Consider the following 24,998-nt stretch of genomic DNA (forward strand, 5'->3'; position numbering starts at 1 on the left):
CAATGATTAGGGAGACTTTGAACCTGTCCACACAAAGAAGGGGCACTGTTCACCCAGGAAATGTGAGGGTGAGAGCAGGGTGGGTTATACTGAGTGTTAGGTGCCAGGGGAATGTCCTGTGTAGATACCATGTGAGTGGCTTAGGAGGCTCTAGGACAGGGCAGGGCCATGGAGAGCAGGTGCAGAGCCATGGCCAGAGCCCACATAGTACCCATCTGCATCTCCATGGCAGGATCCAGCTTCCTGTCACATCCTCATCCCTTCTCTTCGCTTTCCTTGTCTGCTCTCCCAAGGAATTTTTATCTCTAATATAGTGATCACTTGTTCTTCTTTCCCATAGCCATGCTTAGCCTTTCTAGTTCACAAATGTAGCGGTTTGGCTCCAGAAGTTTGCACTCTGGCGGATTCTGAGGGGCGTGTGTCTCTCCACACGTCGTTGCTGTGCGCGGGTCTCTCTGCCTGAACATCCTAGCAAGGGATCCCCCGGACGCCCTGAGAAGCCTGCGTCCACAGCGCACACTATCAGGAAACCGTTTTTATTGCTAACCTAGATCCTTCCATCAGAAAGGCCTTTTCTTCCCTACATGTGCTAAAAGGAGAGGCATGACCTGCTTTATATGTGCAACATAACAGGCCATTAGTTCAAGACTCTGATGTGCACAATTACATTTTTCTCTACAGATTCACTATCTTTAATCAGAGATTCTTAAGTCTCAATGACAATAGTACAGAGTGAGGGACTTGTAAAAAGCAAGTGAAAGAATGGATGTGTGACAGGTTGCTTGCTTTGGGGATTCATTCCATATGAGTTCTGCAGGCCCCCTGATCTCAGAAGAGGATCCCACACCCAGGACTTTAATGTGAGATCTAAAGAACTTGTTTCTTATGAACATTTTCCTCTGAATACCAATACCAATCATTATTGGCTGAATTGTTTTATCATACTGAAAGAAGCAGTACTTAATATAAAAATGTAAGACCTGTTTTTGACTGGGTCTTGTTGATCCACTTAAGCTTATCACTGATTTGAAATACCTTTCAGAATCAAAATATGCCTACTCTCTACCCCAGATACCCTTGCAATGACATATCACTTTTTTTTAATTTAATAAATCTTTATTGTTCAGATTATTACAATTGTTCCTCTTTTTTCCCCCATAGCTCCCCTCCACCCGATTCCCACCCCACCCTCTGCCATTACCGCCCCCCACTGTCCTCATCCATAGGTGTACGATTTTTGTCCAGTCTCTTCCCGCACCCCCCACACCTCTTTCCCCCCAAGAATTGTCAGTCCACTCCCTTTCTATGTCCCTGATTCTATTATATTCACCAGTTTATTCTGTTCATCAGATTTTTTATTCACTTGATTTTTAGATTCACTTGTTGATAGATATGTATTTGTTGTTCATAATTTTTATCTTTACCTTTTTCTTCTCCTTCCTCTTCTATTAATACCCTTCAGCATTTCATATAATACTGGTTTGGTGGCGATGAACTCCTTTAGCTTTTTCTTGTCTGTGAAGTTCTTTATCTGCCCTTCAATTATGAAGGATAGCTTTGCTGGTAGAGTAATCTTGGTTGTAGGTTTTGATAGATATATATTTGTTGTTCATAATTTTTATCTTTACCTTTTTCTTCTCCTTCCTCTTCTATTAATACCCTTCAGCATTTCATATAATACTGGTTTGGTGGTGATGAACTCCTTTAGCTTTTTCTTATCTGTGAAGCTCTTTATCTGACCTTCAATTCTGAATGATAGCTTTGCTGGTAGAGTAACCTTGGTTGTAGGTTCTTGCTATTCATCACTTTGAATATTTCTTGCCACTCCCGTCTGGCCTGCATAGTTTCTGTTGAGAAATCAGCTGAGAGTCGTATGCGTGCTCCCTTGTAGGTAACTAATTGTTTTTCTCTTGCTGCTTTTAATATTCTCTGTCTTTTGCTCTTGGCATTTTAATTATGATGTGTCTTGGTGTGGTCCTCTTTGGATTCCTTTTGTTTGGAGTTCTGTGCGCTTCCTGGACTTGTAAGTCTATTTCTTTCACTTGGTGAAAGAAGTTTTCTGTCATTATTTCTTCAAATAGGTTTTCAATATCTTGTTCTCTCTCTTCTTCTGGCACCCCCATAATTCTGATGTTGGTACGCTTGAAGTTGTCCCAGAGGCTCCTTACACTATCTTCATATTTATGGATTCTTTTTTCTTTTTGCTTCTCTGGTTGAGTGTTTTTTGCTTCTTTGTAATTCAAATCTTTGACTTGATTCTTGCGATCCTCTAGTCTGCTGTTGGATCTCTGTATATTATTTTTATTTCAGTCAGTGTATGCTTAATTTCTAGTTGGTCCTTTTTCATATCCTCAAGGGTCTCGCTAAATTTATTGGCCTTTTCTAGGAAATTCTTGAAAAACCTTATAACCGTGGTTTTGAACTCTATATCCAGTCATTTGCTTTCCTCCATTTCTTTCATTTGTGATCTGTTTCTTTGTCTCCACATTTTGGCTGCTTTCCTGAGTTGATAGAGTGGCTTTGTGTGCTAGGTGTCCTACAGGGGCCAATGACTCAGCCTCCCCAGTTACCTGAGGTGGCCACTCTTGGTGCACCCCTTTGTGGGCTGTGTGCACAGTTTTGTTGTAGTTAAGCCTTGATTGTTGTTGGTATCACTGGGAGGAATTGACTTCCAGGCCAATTGGCTGTGAGGATCAGCTGTGTCTACACTGGGAGAACTTCTTTGCTGGAGACACCCTTATGAGGCAAGACTTGCAAAAGCCTCTGTGCTCAGCTTGGATGGGGAGGATTCTCAGGGTGGAGCAGCATTGGTTTCCCATCAGCCCTGCCCTAATAGGCCCCTGTGTCTCAGTGTCCCATGGTAATCGCTGCCAGCACCTCTGAGAGAAAGCCACCCTCAAGTTTCACCTGCTGCCAGACAGTCCAGTTTCTCCCCGAATGAGTCTGGGTCCCCAGAGTCTCGCCCGGAACTGGAGTTCAGCGCAGTCGGGAGCTTTTGTCTCCCTTCCACTTGAGAAAGCCAGCCACGTACTCAGTTGTCTGCCCTCTCCGCACGCACACGCCTCAGTACCTCTGCCTTCTGCAGTTTCTCTGAGTCTCAGTGTGCTTTTTCTTTCCTGACAGTCCAGTTTCACCCCGTATGAGTCTAGATCCCCAGAGTCTTGCCCAGAACTGGAGTTCAGCGCAGTTGGGAGCTTTTGTCTCCCTCCTGCTTGAGAAAGCCAGCTGCGCACTCAGTTGCCAGTCCTCTCTGCGCACGTCTCAGTACCTCTGCCTCCTGCAGCACCTCTGAGTCTCAGTGTGCTTTTCTCTTTCCTTCTAATTGTAGAATTTCCACTCAGCCAGCCTTCCTGTGGTTCTGGATGATGTCCGTTTTGTCTTTTAGTTGTAGTTTTGAAATTGTTGTGCGAGGCAGCAGTTTAGGTGTTTACCTATGCCGCCATCTTGGTTTTTCCCCTATATCACTTTTTGTTTATACAAGAAGAAATGGCCATAACAATTTGGTATAAAAATTCCAAGTAAGATGGCTGAGAATTGCTTTCTTTTCCTTACTTTCAATATGAAATAATAACCAATAGGCCTCTGTGAAATTTACTGTAGCTCTAACCGCTTTGGCTCAGTGGATATAGCATCGGCCTGTGGACTGAAGGGTTCTAGGTTCGATTCCGGTCAAGGGCATGTGCCTTGGTTGTGGGCACATCCCCAGTAGGGGGTGTGCGGGAGGCAGCTGATCAATGTTTCTCTCTCATCGATGTTTCTAACTCTCTATCCCTCTCCCTTCCTCTCTATAAAAATTAATAAAATACATTTTAACAAAAAAAGATATAACATTGTATATCTTCTACTAGCCTCTCTCCCCAGTCACATATGCATATTTTTTCACCATCTCTCCACTTAAATAAAAGTATCTACGTTTTTTTTTCTTTAAGATATTCCCTCCAGTTTATCCTCTGAAATAATAATTTCTGGGTTTACATAGGCTGATGTTGAAATGGCCCCTCCCTACTGAGGATACATTTCATCACGGAGTTCCTGGTCACTGCAGAATATTTCTGAATTTCCGTCTGAACATCTACATAAACCCTTTTCCCCACTCTCTGCTAAAATGCCCAGCCACAATTTGGAATGTATATTTAAAGGGAAACTGAGCAATCATTGAAATACAGGTTTTTAAAGTGGAATAGGCCCTTAAAGCTGATTTTATAAACACATATCCTATCTAATAAAAGAGTAATATGCAAATTAACTGTACCTCCACTACACCCACCAGCCATGCCCACCAGCCAATCAGGAGGGAATATGCAAATAAACTCAACCAAGATGGCTGCAGCCACAGAGAGCAGGAGGGAGGCTTGGGTTTCCCTGGCAATGGAGGAAGCCAAGCTTTCCGCCTGCCCTGGCCAGCCCAGGCCTGCACTCAATGCTACAAAGTTTCAGTGATAGAAGATACATAAACCCAAACAGAAATGGCAGCAGCCACGGAGCTGGAAAGAGCAGGAGGCTAGGGTTGCCCGTGGTGATGGAGGAAGCCAAGTTTCTACAGCCCTGGCCTGCTTTGGCCTCCGCTTAAGGCTACAAAGTTTCAATTATAGAAGATACATAAATCCCAACAGAAATGGCTGCCGCCACGGAGCAAGCAAAAGGCTTGGCTCCACTCCAGGCTACGAAGTTTCAATTGTAGAAGATAAATAAATCCCAGATCCCAGGGTCTCTGCTTGGGTCGCCGTGGGGCGTGGCCGGCCTGCAAACCACCCCAGGCCCCTCGCCCAGGACACCCAACACCCCAAGGGAACCCCCACCCTGATCCAGGACACCCTTCAGGGCAAACCAGCTGGCTCCCACCCATGCACCAGGCCTCTATCCTATCTAATAAAAGAGTAATATGCAGATTGACGATCACTCCAACGCACAAGATGGCTGCCCCCATGTGGTCAAAGATCCTGTCCCCATGTGGACACAAGATGGCCACCACAAGATGGCCAGCAGGGGAGGGCAGTTGGGAGGAACTAGGCCTGCAAGGGAGGGCAGTTGGGGGCGATCAGGCCAGCAGGGGAGGGCAGTTGGGAGGGACCAGGCCTGCAAGGGAGGGCAGTTGGGGGCGATCAAGCCTGCTGGGGAGGTCAGTTAGGGGTGACCCGGCCAGCAGAGGAGGGAAGTTGGGGGTGACTGGGTCTGCAGAGAAGGGCAGTTGGGGGGGACCCAGGCCTGCAGGGGAGGGCAGTTAGGGGTGACCAGGTCTGCAGGGGAAGGCAGTTAGGGGCAAACAGGCTGGCAGGGGAGCAATTAGGCATCAATCAGGCTGGCAGGGAGTGGTTAGGGGGTGATCAGGCTGGCAGGCAGAAGCGGTTAGCGGCAATCAGGAAGGCAAGCAGGTGAGCATTTGGGAGCCAGCAGTCCTGGATTGTGAGAGGGGTCCCAGATTGGAGAGGGTGCAGGCTGGGCTGAGGGACACCCACCCCCCGTGCACGAATTTCATGCACTGGGCCTCTAGTATAAGATAATTTTCCCAAGGACTCTTTGAATCAGTTTCTTGAAATGGTAACTGAGCAAATGTTACAGTTTCCCCTCTGTCACATTCAGAATCAAATAAATAGTGTGATGTCCCCAAAGAAACATGCTGGCACTGGGTATGGGTGGCAGGGTGAGTGGGGAAAGCATTTTCACTTTTAGGTTATGATGGAGAGTCAGCATAGCCCCAAGAGTGGCCAAGGTCCCTAAGCAAAGAAGCCAAGAACTGGGTCGATGTGAAAAGTTAATCATGTATTTGTCCCTCCCAGGGGCCAGTCTCTTGGATCTAGGTTGAGGCCACATTAGCATGGTGAGATGAAAAAACATGAGAGACTGCTGACTTTCAGAGAATTCATCTCATTTGAGTTCTACAGACACACACGAAGACACCCCTCCTGACCTTCTAGAACTACTTTTCCTGGAGAAAGAGAACTCTGGATGATTATGAGACCAGTAACCTTTAAAAGCCTAAATTAATGTTTCCTTTAAAAATTAGACACATATACTCTTCTAGATTTCTAAGGATTTATACTCCCCTTCTGGAAGCAATTTTATATTCAGTGCACAATCTGTTGTTATTTGGAGGTTGATGGTCTAGTAGTACAAAAATTTCCCAACCTTCCATTCTCCTTCCTCTCTTAATTCTCTGCCTAATCACTGGTCATTTCACAGCTCATTCAATCAAGTGCCAGGTGGGGGGCCCAAACAAGCAGACAGTTGTTGAGGGCTGAGGTGTCTTGGCAAAGTGTCCAGTGAAGTGAACACCAGTGCTGGGATCCCAGGACGTGGGTTCAAGCTGTGCCACTTACACATCTATAATAAGAAAAGCATAATATGCTAATTAGACTGGACGACCTTCCAGATGAAGCCAGGGCTGCCAAGGAAGCCTGGGTCCCAGGTGCCTGCCAGTGGCCAGAGGGAAGCCCGGGTCCTGGGTGCTGGGTGCCAGAGGGAAGCCGGTGCCAGCAGCTGGGGGAAGGAAGGCCTACTCTTGCACGAATTTCATGCATCAGGCCTCTAGTTAGACAATAAATGCTGCAGGGTGTTACTGTTTGTGTGACTGTAGTCAGGTGAGTTAACTTAAATGCATGTCAATTTATTAATTTATTCATTAGGAATGACAATAACACCTATCTTATTGTAATGAAACAACTCACATATAAAGCATTAAGGGTTGTAGTTATATATTATGGTAACCATTGTTATCATAGTTGTATAAAACCAAATGTATCCCTTAACCTTCTGTCTTCAGTGCCCTACTCTGTAAAATAATGCCTGCCTCACAGAATTTCTGTAAGAATTATCCTGTTTGATAATATGGAAATATGTAAATAATGGGCAATAATAAGTAGCCATAGCAAGTTCTAAAAAGCTTGAGTCAGAAGAGTAATAGAGATTACTTGGGAGAGTGTTAAGCGTTACCTACTACAGCTGACTAAGCACTGTCAGGGAAGGACCCCAACCTCATGAAGGGAGACAAGGAGGAATAAGACCCCAAAGGAGATGGTAGGTAGACAAGCAAGGTGGCTTGCCACACTCCACAGTTGCCAAAAGTGGACTCTGAGGTGTAATAACAGTTTCTGACTCACAGCATAGCAAATGGCAGGAACATCAAACAGGTGAGCTTGTTTCCTGCCCTGCACACCCTCTGGGAACACGATGGGCCCAGATGTAAGCCACTCACACAGGGGTTGTGCAACAGCTGAGGCACACCGGGGCCAGGGCTCAGAGCCTTTTGTAGCAAGCAGCAAACATGCCAGTCCTCCTGCTTCCCCGGAGGAGCAAGCAGCATTCACACCATAGTGGCTGTGACCTGCTTAGTTCCTATGTGACCAGCTACAGGAAGTGCTCAGTATCAGGGATGGACATGGCTTGAAGTTTGGCACACTCAGGAAGGACATGCAGGAATGCCTGGGGCCTATGGTGGACTCTCATTCCCCCAAAATTCAGAGTTTATAAGCCAATAATTCCATTCCTAGGTATATACACAACTAAAATGCATATGCATGTGTACCAAAAGATACAAAATATTCATAGCAGTGTTATTCTTAACATCCTCAGCTGGCAATGGCTAAACTGTCCATCGACAAGAATAGAATGGATAAATAAATAATAGCATATGCATACAATGGCCTACTTAGACCAATAAATATACTACAGCTACACCAAGCAACCAGGATAAATCACATAAACACCATGTTGAGTGAAAGGATCCAGACACAAAAGAATACATACTTTATGATTCCACTTATCTAAAGTTAAAGGCAGGCCAAACAAGTCGATGGTGCTAGAAGCCAGGAGAGCAGTTACTTGGGGAAGGGGAGGATGTGTGATTGGCAAGGAGCTTCGGGGATACTAGTCATCAAGAAAATGCTCTTTCTCTTTTTTTTAGAAAGTATTCCTTTTTTTATTGAGAGTTGGTTCCGTGGGTATATTTTCTTTGTGACAAGTCATTGAGCTGTCAAGCTGTAAGCTTATAACTTGTGCACTATTTTGCATACATATTTCAGTAAAACAGTTGTTTTAGAGTTGTATATTTACTATTTAAAATTCCACAGTTTTCTATGAGAGTTTCCTATGATAATACTTCCTCAGCTAATAAATTGATTTGTAAAGTGTCTTATTTAAAGAAGTAGGGCCAAGTAGGAGCCTGGGATGATAGGGCAATGGCTAAACTATCCCCTTTAATGATAAGCACCTCCTGCCAGCAGCAAGGAGGCAACTGTTAGCAAGTCAGCCTCTCTAGCAAGACAAGTCCACCTCCTTTCCATTACATGCCCTTGACATCTGAACTGAAAGCCTCTCAGACATCACAGATAGAGACTCTCCTAAATGAACAATAAAAAGGACATCATTGCTGTGGCCGGTTTGCTCAATGGTTAGAGCAATTCCCAGTCAAGGGCCTGTACCTGGGTTGCAGGCCCGATCCTGGCCCAGGGTCCAGCGTGTGCAGAAGGCACCTGATCTATGTGGACACATTGATGTTTCCTCTCTCTCTCCCCCTCCCTTCCTTCCACTCTCTCTAAAAATCCATCCTCAGGTGAGGATTAACCAAAAGAAAAGGAAATCACTAACATTCCCTGGTGATTAATTGTCTTGTCATTAGGACGAGAGAAATGATGAGGCTTTTGGTGCCTGACAGACTTGAACCATTGACCAGGCCTTTAGTAAGCCTTAAACAGGAGATCTGAGCTGCTTGTATCCTCGCCCAGGCCAAGAGGAAAATCCTAGCGCTGAGTAATTTGAACAGTGTCTGAATGCTACCACAGCCCAGAGTGGGCACCTGCTGCAGAACTTTCCTCGGATGGCTGCTGGAAATTACTTCTAACAAGTAGCAGGATTGGGGTGGGATGCCAGCTGCTGGGAGACTGCTGGAGAAGTACACAGCCTAATCTGGGGTAGGAGACTAGGCAAAGAAGTATTATTTCTCAGCTCGGATTCCCAATAAGAGAAAAATATATTTTGGCTTTCCATTTCTTTCTCATTTAACAATTTAAAACTTCTAACACCTGACTAACGGAAATATTAGCAGAGTCTGTGTATTTCCCTAATAGGCTTGAGTTAATGTAGCACCAGTCTTTGGTGCTCCCAAAGCAGAGGAGATTATATTTACTAATATGCAGTGTACAGAGTCAGTTAAAAATAAATATCATTTAAACTAAGGAGAAAATAAACAAATAGGACTACATCAAAATAAAAAGCTTCTGCAAAGCAAAAGAAACCATCAACAAAATAACAAGAGAGCCCACTGCATGGGAGAACACATTTGGCAATGATACATCTGATAAGGGGTTAATCTCCAAAATGTATAGGGAATCATACAACTTAACGAAAGGAAGATAAACAATTCAATTTAAAAAAACAAAGAGCAAAGGACCTAAATAGATATTTCCCCAAATTGGACATACAAAAGGCCAAGAGACATATGAAAAAATGCTCAAAGTTACTAATCATCCGAGAGATGCAAATCAAAACAACAATGTGGTACCATCTCACACCTGTCAGATGGCTATCATCAACAAATCAACAAACGACAAGTGCTGGTGAGGATGCGGAGAAAAAGGAACCCTCGTGCACTGCTGGTGGGAATGCAGACTGGTGCAGCCACTGTGGAGAACAGTATGGAGTTTCATCAAAAAACTAAAAATGAAGAAGAAAGGAAGATGGTGGCGTAGGTAAATGCCTGCACTCACCACCTCCCACAACCACATCAAAATTACAACTAAAATACAGAACAACCATCATCCAGAAGCACCTAAAAGCTGGCTGAATGGAAGTCCTACAAATAGGGAAGTAAAGAAGAAAGCACACTGAGACTGGTAGGAGGTGAGGAGGTGCTGAACGAGTTGGTCCGGCCCCATGTGGGCCACTTTTTTAATCTGGAGGGAGACCGTCTCTGCAGAGGCTGTCCGGAGGAGCTAGGGGCCCCAGCCCCACACCAGACCCCCAGCCCAGGCTCCCAGAGCTGGAAAAGAAGTCCCTATGGGCAGTTAAGAACTACGGGCTGTAAAAACCAGTGCAGATTGGGGCTCAATGACACAGAGGTTGCTGGAGACCCAGCTGTTCCTCTTAAAAGGCCGGCACCACGAACTGAACTTACAAGCTCCTGCTTCCTCTGAGCTCCAGTGCTGGGTGAGGCTCTGGGGTTCACAGACACAAACGAGGAGGAACTGGATTGTCTGGCATCAGGGAAGGAACTTGGAGGTGGCTTCCACCCAGATGGAGGTGCTCACAGGGATCATTGTTCCTATGCTGGGACTCCCCAGCCAGCTGCAAGGCTGACTGGCAGCCATTTCTGTTTGCTCTGCCCTGGTGATTCCCTAAGACCCTGCCTCATCCAATTTACAACCCCACCCAAGCTGTGTGCAGTGGCTTTTGCATATGAATGGCCTGTCCTTACTCAGGGTAAAATGTCTCAAAACAAGCTGCAGCTGGGTCAAACCTATCACTAAAAGGCCCAAGACCCGGCACCAGCACCAGCCTGCCTTGCTTCATAGCTGGGCCTCATTTGGGCACTTCCAAACCTGATACGAAGAGGAGGAATCTACAGATCTCTCTGTAGCTCCTGCTGGGTGGCCCCAGGCAGTGGCTGACTTTGCACCTCCCTGGAAACCCAAGAGCCAGTGTACCCAGTGGTCAGTGTCAGATCATACCAGATTACAACTCTACACATCCATAAGCAACACACTCAAGAGGCAGACTCAGTGAAGCAAAGCCCCACTGAAGCAAGTCCTACTCCATAAGGGTGTCTCCTGCACAGCAGCTCTCCCACTGTAGTCACAGCCTGGAGTTCAATTCCTCCCAGTGACACCAAACCAGTATTATATGAAATGTTGAAGGGTATTCTTTATGAAGAGGAAGAAAAAAAAGATCAAAAATATGAATAACAAAATGGCCACAAATACATACCTATCAACAATTGAATCTAAAATCAAAATAAATGAATAAGAAATCTAATGAACAGAATGAACTGGTGAATAAAATAGAATCAGAGGCATTGAAATGGAACAGACTGATGATTCTCAGAGGGAAAGAGGGTGGGGAGGGCAGGAAGAGATTAAACAAAGATCTTATATGTATGTATGTATGCATTACCTATAAATACAGACAATAGGGTGGTGAAGGCCTAGGGCAGGACATGAACCAGATGGAGGTGGGCAATGGGAGGAAACAAGAGGGATATCTGTAATAATCTCAACAATAACGATTTAAAAAAAATTAAAATGGAACTCCCATTGATCCCACTTCTAGGAATATATCCTAAGAAATCAGAAACACCCATCAGAAAGAATATATGCACCCCTATGTTCATAGCAGCATTATTTACAATAGTTAAGTGTCTATCAGCAAATGAGTAAATATAAAAACTGTGGTACATCTAGACAATGGAATACTACACTGCTGTAAAAAAAGAAAGAACTCTTACCAGTTGCAACAGCATGGATGGACCTGGAGAGCATTATGCTAAGCAAAATAAGCCAGTCAGAGAAAGATAAGTATCACATGATCTCACTCATATGTGGAATCTAATGAACAATATAAACTGATGAACAAAAATAGATCCAGAGATACAGAAGCAGCAATCAGACTGTCAAACCTCAGAGGGAAGGCAAAGGAGGGTGGGTGGGTGGGTGGGTGGGAAGAGATCACCAGGTTATGCATATATGCATAACCCATGGACACAGACAATAGTGTGAAGGCCTGGGGTGTGGGGGGAGGGGGCCAAGCTGGGAGAGGTCAATGGGGGAAAAAGGGGACATATGTAATGCTTCCAATAATATAGATTAAATAAATATCATCTAGCAATCAGTTAAAATGAATGTTTAACGAAATCTTTATCAAAGTATTTATCATCAAGTATTTTTATTGTCAATGCATTTGCCTGTTTCCTCTGATGACTATGGGCAAGTCATTTGTTCCCCAAAATTGATAACTTTATCGAAATATGTGAAGTAAATGGATATATGATTTTATATGGAAACTAGAAGCTTGATACACAAATTCGTGCACCAGTGGGGTCCCTCAGCCTGGCCTGCCGGATCGGGCTGAAACCAGCTCTCCGACATCCCCCGAGGGGTCCCGGATTGTGAGAGGGCACAGGCTAGGCCAAGGGGCTCCACCAGTGTGTGATCAGGGCTGGGGAGGGACTCGGGAGGTTGGCCAGCTGGGGAGGGACTGCAGGAGGGCTCCAGGGCATGTCCAGCCCATCTTGCTCAGTCCTGATTGGCTGGACCCCATGAGCAAGCTAAGCTACCGGTCAGAGTGTCTGCCCCCTGGTGGTCAGTGCATGTCATAGCGAGCAGTTGAGTGGCCTTAGCATATCATTAGCATATTATGCTTTGATTGGTTGAACGGATGACCAGATGACCAGACACTTAGCATATTAGGCTTTTATTATATAGGATAAGGTCATCAGGACAGCTCATCCAAAGATGTTCTTCTACCTACACCCTTGCATTGATAGCAGTACAATATTAACTATTTAACCAATTAGAAAACATTTTTATCCAAGACAGGACTTGTACATGGTGAATACTCAGTAAATATTTATCTTCGGTTACTGTTGTCCAGGATAGTTAAGCACCTGTTGTGCTGTGTAAAACACTGCTTTACACTTTGTGGTGGATGAAACAAAACAATGAGAAGTTAAGGTTTCTGCCAATATTAGTTAATTGACAAGTGTCCTTATATCCTGGGAGCTGACAGAGTTCATGTTCCTGTTTAGACACCTAACTCATTACCAATGAGCGATTCAAGCACTGGGAATGGAGCCCACAGAGAAACTGGTTTTTATTAGTCCCTGTGGTAACCCCTTTCACGTCCCGCGTGGTTCAGGGCCCACTCAGGGTCCGGTTTCTGGAGAAGGCCGCACACAAATGAAGAGAGAGACTAGAAAAGAGTTAATTTGGGAGAATGGGGGGCCAGGCGGGAGTCAACCTCTAGTGGGAAGACTACCCCTTGCTCTGGCCTTGCAATCCCTTTTATTGAGACTATGGGATAGGACCATAACCTTTAGGCAGGAAATTCCAATAACAGAAATTTACATGAAACAAACAGGTGGAGGCTGCTTCAGCTAACAATGTTTCAACTAAACAGTGAGTGATCAAAACAATTAAGGTTGTTGACCAGCCTTCCCAGTTTCCTGGCCACATCTTTCTATTAGTGGTAGAATGATTGGTTTCCCGCAAGTCCCCAGAACTTTCAAACCTTCCTTCTACAGCAACATATTGCCCTTTCACATTAAAAAAAAAAAAAAAGTTGCATGAAAGAACACATAGGGAGCTCATTAAGAACTCCTTCCCTCCGTGGATTCTTCCAGCCCGAGTTTAAAGGGCTAGGCATAATGTTCTCTTCTTTGCAATGGGAAATGCTGACGTTCACTTTTGGCAGGAACACTGAGGTAAGGTTGAGGAACTCAGCTCAGCATACACAGAACAAGAGGCCCAGCCCTCTGCCAGGTGGGACTGGAGTTCAAGGGGGCTTGGAGGAGTTCTGTTCAAACTTTCATGCACATAAGGAACACCTGGGAATCCTGTGAAAATGCAGGTGCTGGTGCAGGAGGCCTGACATGGGGCCTGCAATTCCACATTTCTAGCAAGCTCCCAGGGCATGCTGCCAGTCCCAGGACCAAATTCTGAGTAGCTTGCTTTTAAAAATACCCTGAGAGCCTAAATTAATTGTTCTAAGTGGGATTCAGAAATAGAGGGTGGGGTGAAAATAGTAATAAAATTCCCAAAGTGTTTACTAGAAAAACAAAACAAAACACTCATTTCTAAATATATTTAAAGACAATAGGCAGATACAGCTAGAAAAAAAAAATAATTTATTAACTGGCTTTACCATGAGAGCCTATGGTTGCTGTAAAATAGTAAGATATTGCAATATGTCCATAATTCTATCTCATTTCATGTTTGTGCTTGTTTTTCCTAATGAGCTTCATTCACCACTTTCAGCTTAAACCCTAGAAATGCTAACTCAGAGGTGGAATGTTCTTTTAGCATTAGATATGTATCTTGTAAAAAAAAAAAAAAAAAAAAAAAGCAGCAGGAGCCACCTGGAGTTTTTTTAAAATCGGGGAGAGGGGGCAGGCCAGTAGATCTCCGTTCTAGCGTCAGCCATGCCTCTCACCAGCTAGTCAGACCGCAGAGCCCCTCTGGGCCTGTTACTCCCTCATCTGTAAACGGAGAGCCTGAGAAAAGATTGCCACATCTACCCAGGCCGCATCTTTAAGTCACCAATGCCAAACATTTAACAACTTGATATGAGCAAAAAACCCTGAATTTCCCAGAAGGCCCCTTTCTTGGAGATTTGCATCACACATACCTACAAGAGGTGCAGAATGTCCTGCACAGCCAGCGCCTTCTGTTCATTCCTGGGCGTGGACCGCCCCCTTGCAGGCGCTCCCGGGACTGACTCGCCTTGTGGTCAGGCCCGTGTCCTTCCAGACAGACACACCTTTCCTTCCCTTAAACCACTGAGCAGAGGACAGAGCAGGACAGGGCATAATCCCTTTTTCATTAGAGCAGAGGCGAAAGCCAGTTAATAAAAACCCAGAGAAGAGGAAGGGCCCTCCGGGTTTAGATGAGGGAAGGAAAAGAGGTGAGTTGTAGCTCTCCCGACAGCAGCATATGAAAGGATAGCTCCGTTTATTTATTTTGTCTAATTCCCTGGCTCCCCAGATGGAGTGTTATACATATTCCTTATCAGATTCTGGGGATTTTTTCGCCCCGCAGGTGTGGTTCATTGGTTGGGTGTCGACCTATAAACCAGGAGGTCATTGTTTGATTCCCCATCAGGGCACATGCCCGGGTTGCAGGCTCGATCCCCATTGTGGGGCATGGAAGAGGCAGCCTATCAATGATTCTCTCTCATCATTGATGTTTCTATCTCTCTCTCTCCCTCTCCCTTCCTCTCTGAAACCAATAAAAATATATTAAACAAAAAAATAAATTTTTTTAATTTAAAATAAGAATCTTGGAATTTTCCACAGCAGAATATGTATAGTGTATTATATTGCTACCATAATAGAGAACATTTTGACCAGAAAGCTTGTATCTCTTTTTATGTGTCAGTAAATGATTGTTCAGTGGTTCTCTATGGATAAGTTAAGCCATCCTCATTGGGGTAAATATTATATTTCCATTCTTTCTCGCTCAAGGCATAAAAAATTACTATCATTTATCATGATGCAGAAGTAATTAAGTGGGCAGAAGTCATCTTTTCAATACCTGAGTATGATTCTGGAAAAGCTTTTGACTGCCAACAGTCCTAATTATTACTGTCTTTGTACCTAATTGATTTACTCAGAGAACATGTGGCCATTTGAATACTATTTGGTTCTGGTGATAATGGATTGGTGCAGCATGTTTTCATTCTGCTCAAGAATGGTTTAAAATATGTTTCTGCCTTATATGGTGGGCAATTATACTTTCCGTTCAGAATCTGTGAAGTTAATGATTCTTCACATTTACTGCAAAACCTTTTTCTCCTTTCTATTTGGTTGAGTAAATAGTTATTTTCTCTAAATATAAGTTTCAGAACTGTTGCATTTCTACAGCTAATGCTGTGGTAAAACATAGCCAATGATTGTGCATTCATGTGTATTTCATGGCACATTAAAACTGTATTTTAAATGCCTTTTTCTATGGTCACCTCTGGTCTTTCCATGCCTTAATTAAGGCACCAGGATAGCTATAACGAACTGTGGGAGCCAGTGATGTATTGGAAGGCAGGAGGCGATACTCAGGAGGGCAATCTGGTCATTAGAAACCACCTGCATTTCCCAGCGAATCAGACAAGAATGCTGCAAATCGGAGAAGAACAAGAGGAAAGTCCCGCCACCTCTGTTGGCTCATGCCTTCCTTCCTCTCCACTGACAACAGCACTGACCCATCCATCAGGCTGGGAAATGGAATACACAGAGCCTTATGCACACTGGTGCTCAAGCCCACACACACAGACCCTGATGCATCATAGCAGAAGTTTAAAGATTTGGAAATTAACTGCTTATTCGCAGGCATGAACTCAGGTCTAACATCCAGTTTGGGAGTAGGTCAGGGGCCATGTTATTAGTTTTTTTCTACAGATGGTCGCTGGCACGATGGTTCGGCTTACAAGTTTTCTATTCTACCATGGTGCAAAGCCTTATGTATTCAGTAGAAATCTTACTTTGAATTTTGAATTTTTATCTTTTCTTGGCTACTGATATGCAATATGATACTCTCATGATACTGGGCAGTGGCACTGAGCCACAAGTCATAGCCAGGCATGAAATCAATCACAAGAGTAAGCAACTGATAGCCTACAGTATACCATATTGCCAGCATTATATATATATAATATATATATATATATATATATATATATATATATATATTATAGAGAGAGAGAGAGAGAGATAATATGCAAATTAGCTGGGACACCGTAACAGTCATGACCACTCAGAAGGAGGCTGTGAGCCCAGGTGGGCAGGAGGGGACTGCTGCACAGTGAGGCAAGCCACAGATGGCACAGGCCCACCGAGAACAGGGCGGAGCAGGGCCCACAGAGAGCAGGGCGGAACAGGCCTGCAGAGAGCAGGGCGCAGGACCTGCCTGCCAGCCATGGCAGCGGTGAGCAGACAGGCCTGTAGAGAGCAGAGAACAGGGCCTGCCAGCCGGGGCATGCCGGCAGTCCCACCTCTGCGTGTGAGCTGCAGAGGAAGCACCTTTTCTGACCACTCATTGGCTAAGCTCCCAGTACACTACTCACAGTGTTCTTAATAACTTGTGTAATAAGAATCCAAGAAGGTGATCTAGGGTTTTTCCACTTCACTCCTGCATGAAAAAATGAAGGTCCGCTGCTGGAGGGGCTAAGAAATGTCATATGCTGCCCTAGCCAGTTTGGCTCAGTGGATAGAGCCTCGGCCTGCCGACTGTAGGGTCCGGGTTTGACTCTGGTCAAGAGCATGTACCTAGGTTGCAGGCTCCTCCCTGGCCGGGGCCCAGGTCAGAGCTCATGCAGGAGGCAACTAATCGAAGTATCCCTCTCACATTGATGTTTCTCTCTGTCTTTCCCTCTCTCTTCCACGCTCTCTAAAAATAAATGGAAAAATATCCTCAGGTGAGGATAAAAAAAAGAAAGAAAAAAAGAAATGTCATATCCTAAAAGAGACATCTTGAAAATGCCTAAAGAAAGTTGTCATTTTTTCGTGGTGAAGGGACTGGAGTCCATGTTGATGAAAACACCTTGGTGGCTGCAGCGGCCGGCAGTGGCAGCAGCAGTGGGGTGAAGGGGGCATCACCTTCCCCTGATCAGCCCAGTCGCCTCCTGCAGAGGGAGGCCAGACTGAGGCTTAGGCCCACTCACTGCAGGGAGCAGGCCTAAGCTGTCAGTAGGACATCCCCTGAGGGCTCCCAGATTGGAGAGTGTGCAGGTTGGGCTGAGGAACCCCGCTCCTGTGCAAGAATTTCATGCACTGGGCCTCTAGTTTACAATAAGTTTATTGGGATGCAAACCCATAGTAAGTCAAGGAGCATCTGTACATTCTAACCCATTCATTATCTGAGAGTGGAATTAAATTTCAGTGCCATTCATCTCAATGTAAAATAAAAGGAAAGAAACAAATTGGAGAGAAATGGTAATGTGTTCATTTAGGGGGTCAGGATGATTTTTTGATACCTGTGTAAATTCCAGATAGCAATGTACAATAGTTAATTGGAAGTTTAGTTTTAAAGTTTCAGAGAAAGCTATGGGCTACAAATAGACTTGTGAATTGTCAATATAAACTTAGTAGTAGAAGCCATTGACCCCCTCCCCAATTTTATATATTTAAGGTGTATAATGACCAGGTTAATTAAAACATTCATCACCTTGCAGTTACCTTTTTTTGTGTATGGTGACCCCACTTAAGATTATTTTCAAATGCCATATGATCTCACTTATATGTGAAATCTAAAGAAACTAAATTTATAGATATAGGAAACAGAGGTAAGGCATGGAGGGTGAACAACCTTCCAATTACAGAATAAATAAGTCATGGGGATGTAAGTATAGCATGGGGACTATAGTTAATAATATTGTATTTTATTCTGAAAAGTTGCTAAGAGAATAAATCTTAAAAGTTCTCACAAGAAAAAAAATTGTAACTATGCAGCGATAGATGTTAATTAGACTTATGATAGTGATCATTTCACAATATATACAAGTATTGAATCATTGTGCTGTACAACTTAAACTAGTCGAATGTTATATGTCAATTATACCTTAATTTTAAAAATTAAAAAAATCCTATCTAATAAAAGAGTAATATGCAAATTGACCGTCACTCCAAGACACAAGATGGCTGCCCCCATGTGGACACAAGATGGCCACCCAAGATGGCCTGCAGGGGAGGGCAGTTGTGGGCAGTTAGGGATGACCAGGCCAGCAGAGGAGGGCAGTTGGGGGGGGACCCAGGCCTGCAGGGGAGGACAGTTGGGGGCAGACCACGCCTGTAGTGAAGGGCAGTTGGAGGGGGACCAGGCCTGCAGAGGAGGACAGTTGGGGGGGGCCCAGGCCTGCACAGGAGGGCAGTTGGGGGGGACCAGGCCAGCAGGGAGGGCAGTTAGGGGTGACTGGGCCAGCAGAAGAGGGCAGTTGGGGGAGACCAGGCCTGCAGGGGAGGGCAGTTGGGGGGACCAGGCCTGCAAGGGAGGACAGTTGGTGGGGACCCAGGCCTGCAGGGGAGGGCAGTTGGGGGGGAGCAGGCCAGCAGGGGAGGGAAGTTAGGGGCAACTGGGCCTGCCAGGGAGCAGTTAGGTGTCGATCAGGCTGGCAGGTGAGTGGTTAGGGGGTGATCAGGCTGGCAGGCAGAAGCAGTTAGGGGTAATCAGGCAGAGGCAGGTGAGCAGTTTGGCGCCAGCAATCCTGGATTGTGAGAGGGATGTCCCAGATTGGAGAGGGTGCAGGCTGGGCTGAGGGACAACCCCCTGCCCCCCCGCCCGCCACATGAATTTCATGCACTGGGCCTCTAGTCTTCTATATCTATAAGAGGCTAAGTTGACTCATGCATGCACAATACATATAAAGCTCTCGCTGGCGCCAATTGCACACGTGTGTTTCCATCTGTCACTGTTGATCATGAATTTGGTTGACACTTCTATTATAGAGAAAGGGTGAATAGCCATATTAAAATACTTCTTCTAATTAATTTCCTTTAAATGTGCACGAATTCATGCACCAGGCCATTAGTTGTTAATAAATTTCAAGTATACAACATATTGTTATTAATTATTACCTCCATGCTATACATTAGATCCCCAGAGCTTATTTATTTTATAAAGTTACATACATTTTTAGTAATAAAGTTAGTCATTTTCTCTTTTGGGACCTTGGTTTAAAATGTCATAGTCTGAGTATCATTGCATTTTCTCTTCTTTGCAATGGCAACCTTACTGATACCTTGATTGTATCTCTGCCTCTCAGCCACCTAAGGGCATCTCATTTTATGTGTAGTTAAAGGACATGATAATGAATGGGACTCAACCAGTCCAAAATCTCAGTTCAGTTCTGATAAACCACAGGAGATGAACTTAGCATAAGTTATGTAGAGAGAAAAGTGGGAAAAGATGAATACCATTTGAATAGGCCAACGCCAAAAAATAATCTAACATAAGAGCTAATATTTCTGAATACACACATTCCCTTTCCTCATAGCAAGTCAACTTTCTTTTGAGGTGGACATAAAGTAATCAATGCACTATTTGGGGTATTTTTAATGAGTGTTTCCACTCAGGAGCACATGTACATAGTGTCCCTTTATATTGATAGCTGTGGGCTCTGCTCTCTAAATGTACAGATAAACGAGTTCACTTCCTTATATTTAGTGTATTATTAATGTATATGTTGTTTTATCAGGAATGACTCGCCAAAATAGAACTATTCAAACCTTTCTGAATGATTTTTTTCACTTTGAAATTTGGGAATTATGCTATATTTCATTACAAAGCGGCCAGGGTGAGTGATTGTTGCAATGAGGCCTCATTTCCCCATCTCAGCCAGCAGACATTCATTCTTCAAAACAGTGGAAATTCACTTCTTCTTTTGAGTATATACCATTTATTAAATAACCACCCCATTGCTGCCCAGATAACCATTTGAAACAGCCCATCATTTATGATGGCAATATCATTGCTCTGGGTCAAGTTGCAAAATAGCCAAAGAAACACATCTGTCATCTACCTTTCAGGTTCTAAAGGGAAGTGAACTTGAGGTTATAATGCGTCTAGCTAGGGCTCTCTTCCCAGAAGAGATTGTAAAGGGAAAATGAATTTTTTCTTTATTTGTTTGTTGGTTGGGATTTTTGGTGTGGGCATTTATAATGGCCCACTATGACTTGCCATAATGGTACATAACACATGGGAAATACTTGCTTGACCGGGCAGAGGTCTTTTCATGTTTGGCAGCCATTTGAAGGGTCCAGAGGGGGCATTTCTATAAAGTTTCTCTTTTGTGATAGTAAAATACATAAGGGGTTCATTTTTATATTAAATTCTCGATCTCTTTTAATCTAGTCCCTCCCTCAGTATAATTGCAAAAAAAATGGCTGCTAACCAAATTCTCCGGGTTTAGTATTATTGAGTATATCTTTTTCGGCTATTACATTTAAGTAACTCCATACAAGCTTCATGAATGGATGCAACCACCCCAAAACTTAGTGGCATAAAACAATATTATGATCTTGGATTTTGCAAGTCAGTAACTCAGATGGGGCAACATGAGGATGGCTTGTCTCTGCCCAGTATGTCTGGGGCATCAGTTGGGAAAATTAATGGCTGAGGGAGCTGGAATCATCTAGAGGTATCTTCACATTCTGGCTTTTGGGACTGGTGTTGGCTGGGACCTCAATTAGCTGTTGGCCAGAACCTCTGCCGGTGGTATGCCTATGGGCCACATTGTGGTGGCAGCTTACCATGGTGTGTATGAATATGCATGAGACCTAGACCTGCAGCAGCCACCTTGTAAGGAAGGGAGATCCCTGAAAACAAGGTCAGAACACAAAATGGCGAAGCTGAGAGATGGAAAGAACTGGAACCACTGAATTAATCTTGAATACCTCCAACTTCCTGTTCAGTGAAATAAAATAATTTTTCTGTATTTTCTGTATATTTTTTAAAAGAATAGGTGCAATATTATGCAATGCTAAAAGGACAATTGAACTGTGAAGAATATCTTTACCATCTGAGGACATGGACGTGGATGTGCATGGATTTAATGTGCAAATAGTATCTTACCTTTTAGCAACATTTCCCTAATTATTAGTGAGAATGAACATCTTTTCATAACATGGTGGCATATAAATGTATTTTCCTATGAATTCATGTATCTATTTTCCTGTGATTACCTCTTTATAGCTGCTCCCCATTTTATTTGAATTGGTTGCATTATTTTTAATTCATTTTTCAGTCTAACCCTTTTTGTTATGTTGTGTAGTGTTGCAGATATGTTCCCTATTCAATGACGGTTTCATTTCTTTTTATGGACAAATAATATTCTATTACATGGGTATACCACATTTTACTTATCTATGCGTCTATTGATAGACATTTGGGTTATTTCCACATTTTAGGTTTTATGAATAATTCTGCTATGAACCTCATATAAACTTTTGGAGTTTGTTACATTCCAATAAAAAAATTCTGTGGAAATTTTTATTGCAATTGCATTAAATTTATAGATTAATTCGGGAAATTTTTATTACAATATTTTCTATTTCCATACAGGAAAATTGTTTTCCTTTATAGTTCTTAGGCCTTATATATTGCCTGCCATGAAGTTTTATCATTTTCTTCATAAAATTCTGGTGTATTTCTTTTTTATAATTTCTACTTCTTTTATTATTTTTTTTATTCTGAATGAAATTTTTAAATTAAAATTTCTATTTTGTGAAAGCTCTGAAAAGAAAGGGGCACAAAGGAAAAGCTTACCAATTACACAGGACAGAATTATGGGGCGAGGCAGTCACAGCCATCGTCTCCCTCCCAGATGCAGAGGCAAAGGTGAATGGCGAAATTGTTTCATGGTTTGAGAGCATTTAATTGCTCTCTAATGTCACCAGACCATGACGATTTCCTGTGAAAGGTTTCCCTCTGCGACACCATGCAGGAGTTGAGCAATCATGAGAGGGCACTTACGTTATTTGCCCCAGCACTTAAGGTGCCATGTTAATGATAGCACTGCCCCATCTTATTACTGCCTACATTTTAGAATGTGACTAAATGCATCCCTTTTATTGTTCTCTTCCAGGATTTCCAATGAACACTCCCCCAAACTCCAGATCCGGAGTCACAGTTACTTGAGGGCCGTCAGTGAAGTCTCCATCAACCGAAGCCTAGACAGCCTTGACCCTGCAGGCCTGCTCACGTCACCAAAGTTCCGCTCCAGGAATGAGAGCTACATGCGAGCCATGAGCACCATCAGCCAGGTGAGCACCTTGGCCACATGCCATTAACTGCACAAGGGTTACTGGACACTGAGAGTGACGAAGTGACGAGTCAGTCATTCCCCCAGGAGACCACTGCTGAATGAGGCAGGAGGTCTGGTCTGAGTGCTGCTTGCATTTGGCCCCTGCAAGCATCTGGTATCAACAATCTACCAGCAGGTGAGGGGTCTTCTGCAGATAAATAAAGCACATCAGGGGAGTCCTTGGAAATGCATGAGCAAACACACAGCATCAGTAGATTTGTCAGCCAGAAGTTAATAGATGAAGCTTCAGTTGTAAGATGCTCAAAGGATAAAAGGACATTGTAGACATCATTGGCAAAACCAAGGCAGTGTCTAATCATAAAAGTACAAGTATTAAGCAGGCCATCAAGACAAGAAATGAGATACTATCTATTTACCTCAAGTGGGTCCTAGGTGAATAGTGTGGCTTGGTAATGAGACAGAAGTCCACTTCTAAGAGCTGGTACACAGGACTGGGGATAAAGACTCAATAAAGTTCGCCCAGCCAACATAGCTCAGTGGTTGAGAGTCAACCTTATGAACCAGGAGGTCATGGTTCCATTCCTGGTCAGGGTACATTCCCAGATTGTGGGCTCGATTTCCAGTGTGGGACATGCAAGAGGCAGCTGATCAATGATTCTCTCTCATCATGGATGTTTCTATCTCTCTCTCCCTCTCCCTTCCTCTCTGAAATTAATAAAAATATATTTTTTAAAAACACTCAATAAAGACAATGTATTCAGCTAAAGCTTTTCTAGTCTCTCCCATTCAGGGTCTCAGAGGGCATGGGACAGTGGTGTACTGCCTAAGCTCGGGGTGAAAAGAACCTGGGACTCTTGGGGCACCTGACCTTGCAGCTTTAGGGGTCACCAGAAAAGCAGAAGGTGCCTTTGAAGCTTCCTCTGGAACAGTGGTCGGCAAACTGCGGCTCGCGAGCCGCGGTTTGCCGCTCTGTTGACTAATGAGTTTGCTAACCACTGACCTAGACTCTCAATTCCAATAATTACAGGCTGTTGTTGTTCCTTGTGATTAAGCCCCTATCCTAGTGGTTGGCAAACTCATTAGTCAACAGAGTGGCAAACCGCGGCTCGCGAGCCGCATGTGGCTCGCGAGCTGCAGTTTGCTGACCACTGCTCTGGAAGGTCAAAAAGAAGCTTATTTTTAATGATGTTTAGGAACACTTCATTTAAATTTATCTCACAATTTAAGAAATAAACACTATGCTATTAATTCAGCTAATATTTATTGAGCTGAACACTGAGCTGGATTATGCATGTTATTCAGTGATGAATATAACATAATCCCTGCCGCCACCACCCCCAAAGCTTACAGTCTAATGGAGAACATACAAAGAAAACTTTAAAAAGTGCTGTCACAAACATTTTTTCTTGAACACTGCAAAAACACTCTGAGATAGGTAGGGCAAGAATTAACAATAAAGCCATCTTTACTAGGTCAGGCACTGTGCCAATTGCTTTATATTTTTAAAATATTAGTCCTTATAAGCACCCTGTAAGATATGTAAGTAACCAGATGTTAAATGAGACTGTCTTTATGGTCATGAAATTGTCAATAAGATCCTGAAGCAAAGGAGAAAAGATATTAAGTACCCAGATTCTAAAGCGAGAGCTTCTAGACATTTTAACAAATAAAGTAGTATTTGATTCTTAACTTTGAAAAATGCTAGCCTAAAGCATGTACAAGGAATGGCAAATGCTCTAGTTTAGATGGAGCTTAGAATACTTGTAGAGGTAGCAATGGAAACCTATTCTGAATTTTTTTCTGGAGACATTTTTATACAAACGGTCTTGCTTTCCAGGCCCAATGGACTGGACTTTATTCATTAGGAATGGGATTGATTAAAGATTAACTAAAACTTCAGCTTTTAAGCAAGCAAGAAATCTGATCAGAATTTTGACATAGGATAATTAATCTGGCAAAAAATGTGGAAATATTGGAGATGATGGGAGGCTAGGGGCAGAGAAGCTAGTTTGGAAGACAGACATTGTGATCATCAAGGTGAATTAATGCTCCTAGTGCTGCTGTAGAGCTGGTGGTGGTGATGATGATGGTGATAATGGTGGTAATAGTGGTAATGGTGGCAGTAGTAGAGATGGTGGTGGTGATAGTGATGCTGGTGGTAGTGGTGGTGATGGTGGTAATAATGATGATGGTGGTATGGTAATGGTGTTGGAAAAGATGGTGCTGATGGTGATAGTAGTAGTAGTGGAGAGAGTTAACTCTCTCTCCTTGACAATGAATTGCAAATATCATGACCCTTTAAGTCTCAATGCATCTTCAGTACTTCCTAAAAAAACATGGATATAGATCATATAGATTTAATTTTCAATGTGGACATATATAATTACTAGCCTCAAAAACACGCAGGGGTTATATAAAATTAGATAAAGTATGTTAAAATACTATTTTAAACTCTAAAGAATTTTTAAGAAACCCATGTCTCTTTTACACTTAGTATGCCTTAAAGAAATTGGTCACTTTTATCTGAAGTTTCAAGAATTAGGCAT

The 24,998-nt window shown here is 43.4% G+C and overlaps 1 protein-coding gene across 22 annotated transcripts in view; it reads left to right on the top strand.

Annotated features, from left to right (window-relative positions):
• Window positions 1-24,998, top strand: part of DLGAP1 (DLG associated protein 1) — a gene marked incomplete at its 5' end in the record, with an annotated part of 693,962 nt that overhangs the window by 531,523 nt on the left and 137,441 nt on the right. For all 22 annotated transcript variants that reach the window (XM_080685502.1, XM_080685519.1, XM_080685518.1 and 19 more), the window contains one exon: window positions 22,273-22,450. In XM_080685502.1, the coding sequence (XP_080541628.1) occupies window positions 22,273-22,450 (178 nt within the window). The remainder of the gene's footprint in view (window positions 1-22,272; window positions 22,451-24,998) is intronic.

Source organism: Plecotus auritus, assembly GCF_963455305.1.
Source record: "Plecotus auritus genome assembly, chromosome: 8".
NCBI lineage: Eukaryota > Metazoa > Chordata > Mammalia > Chiroptera > Vespertilionidae > Plecotus > Plecotus auritus.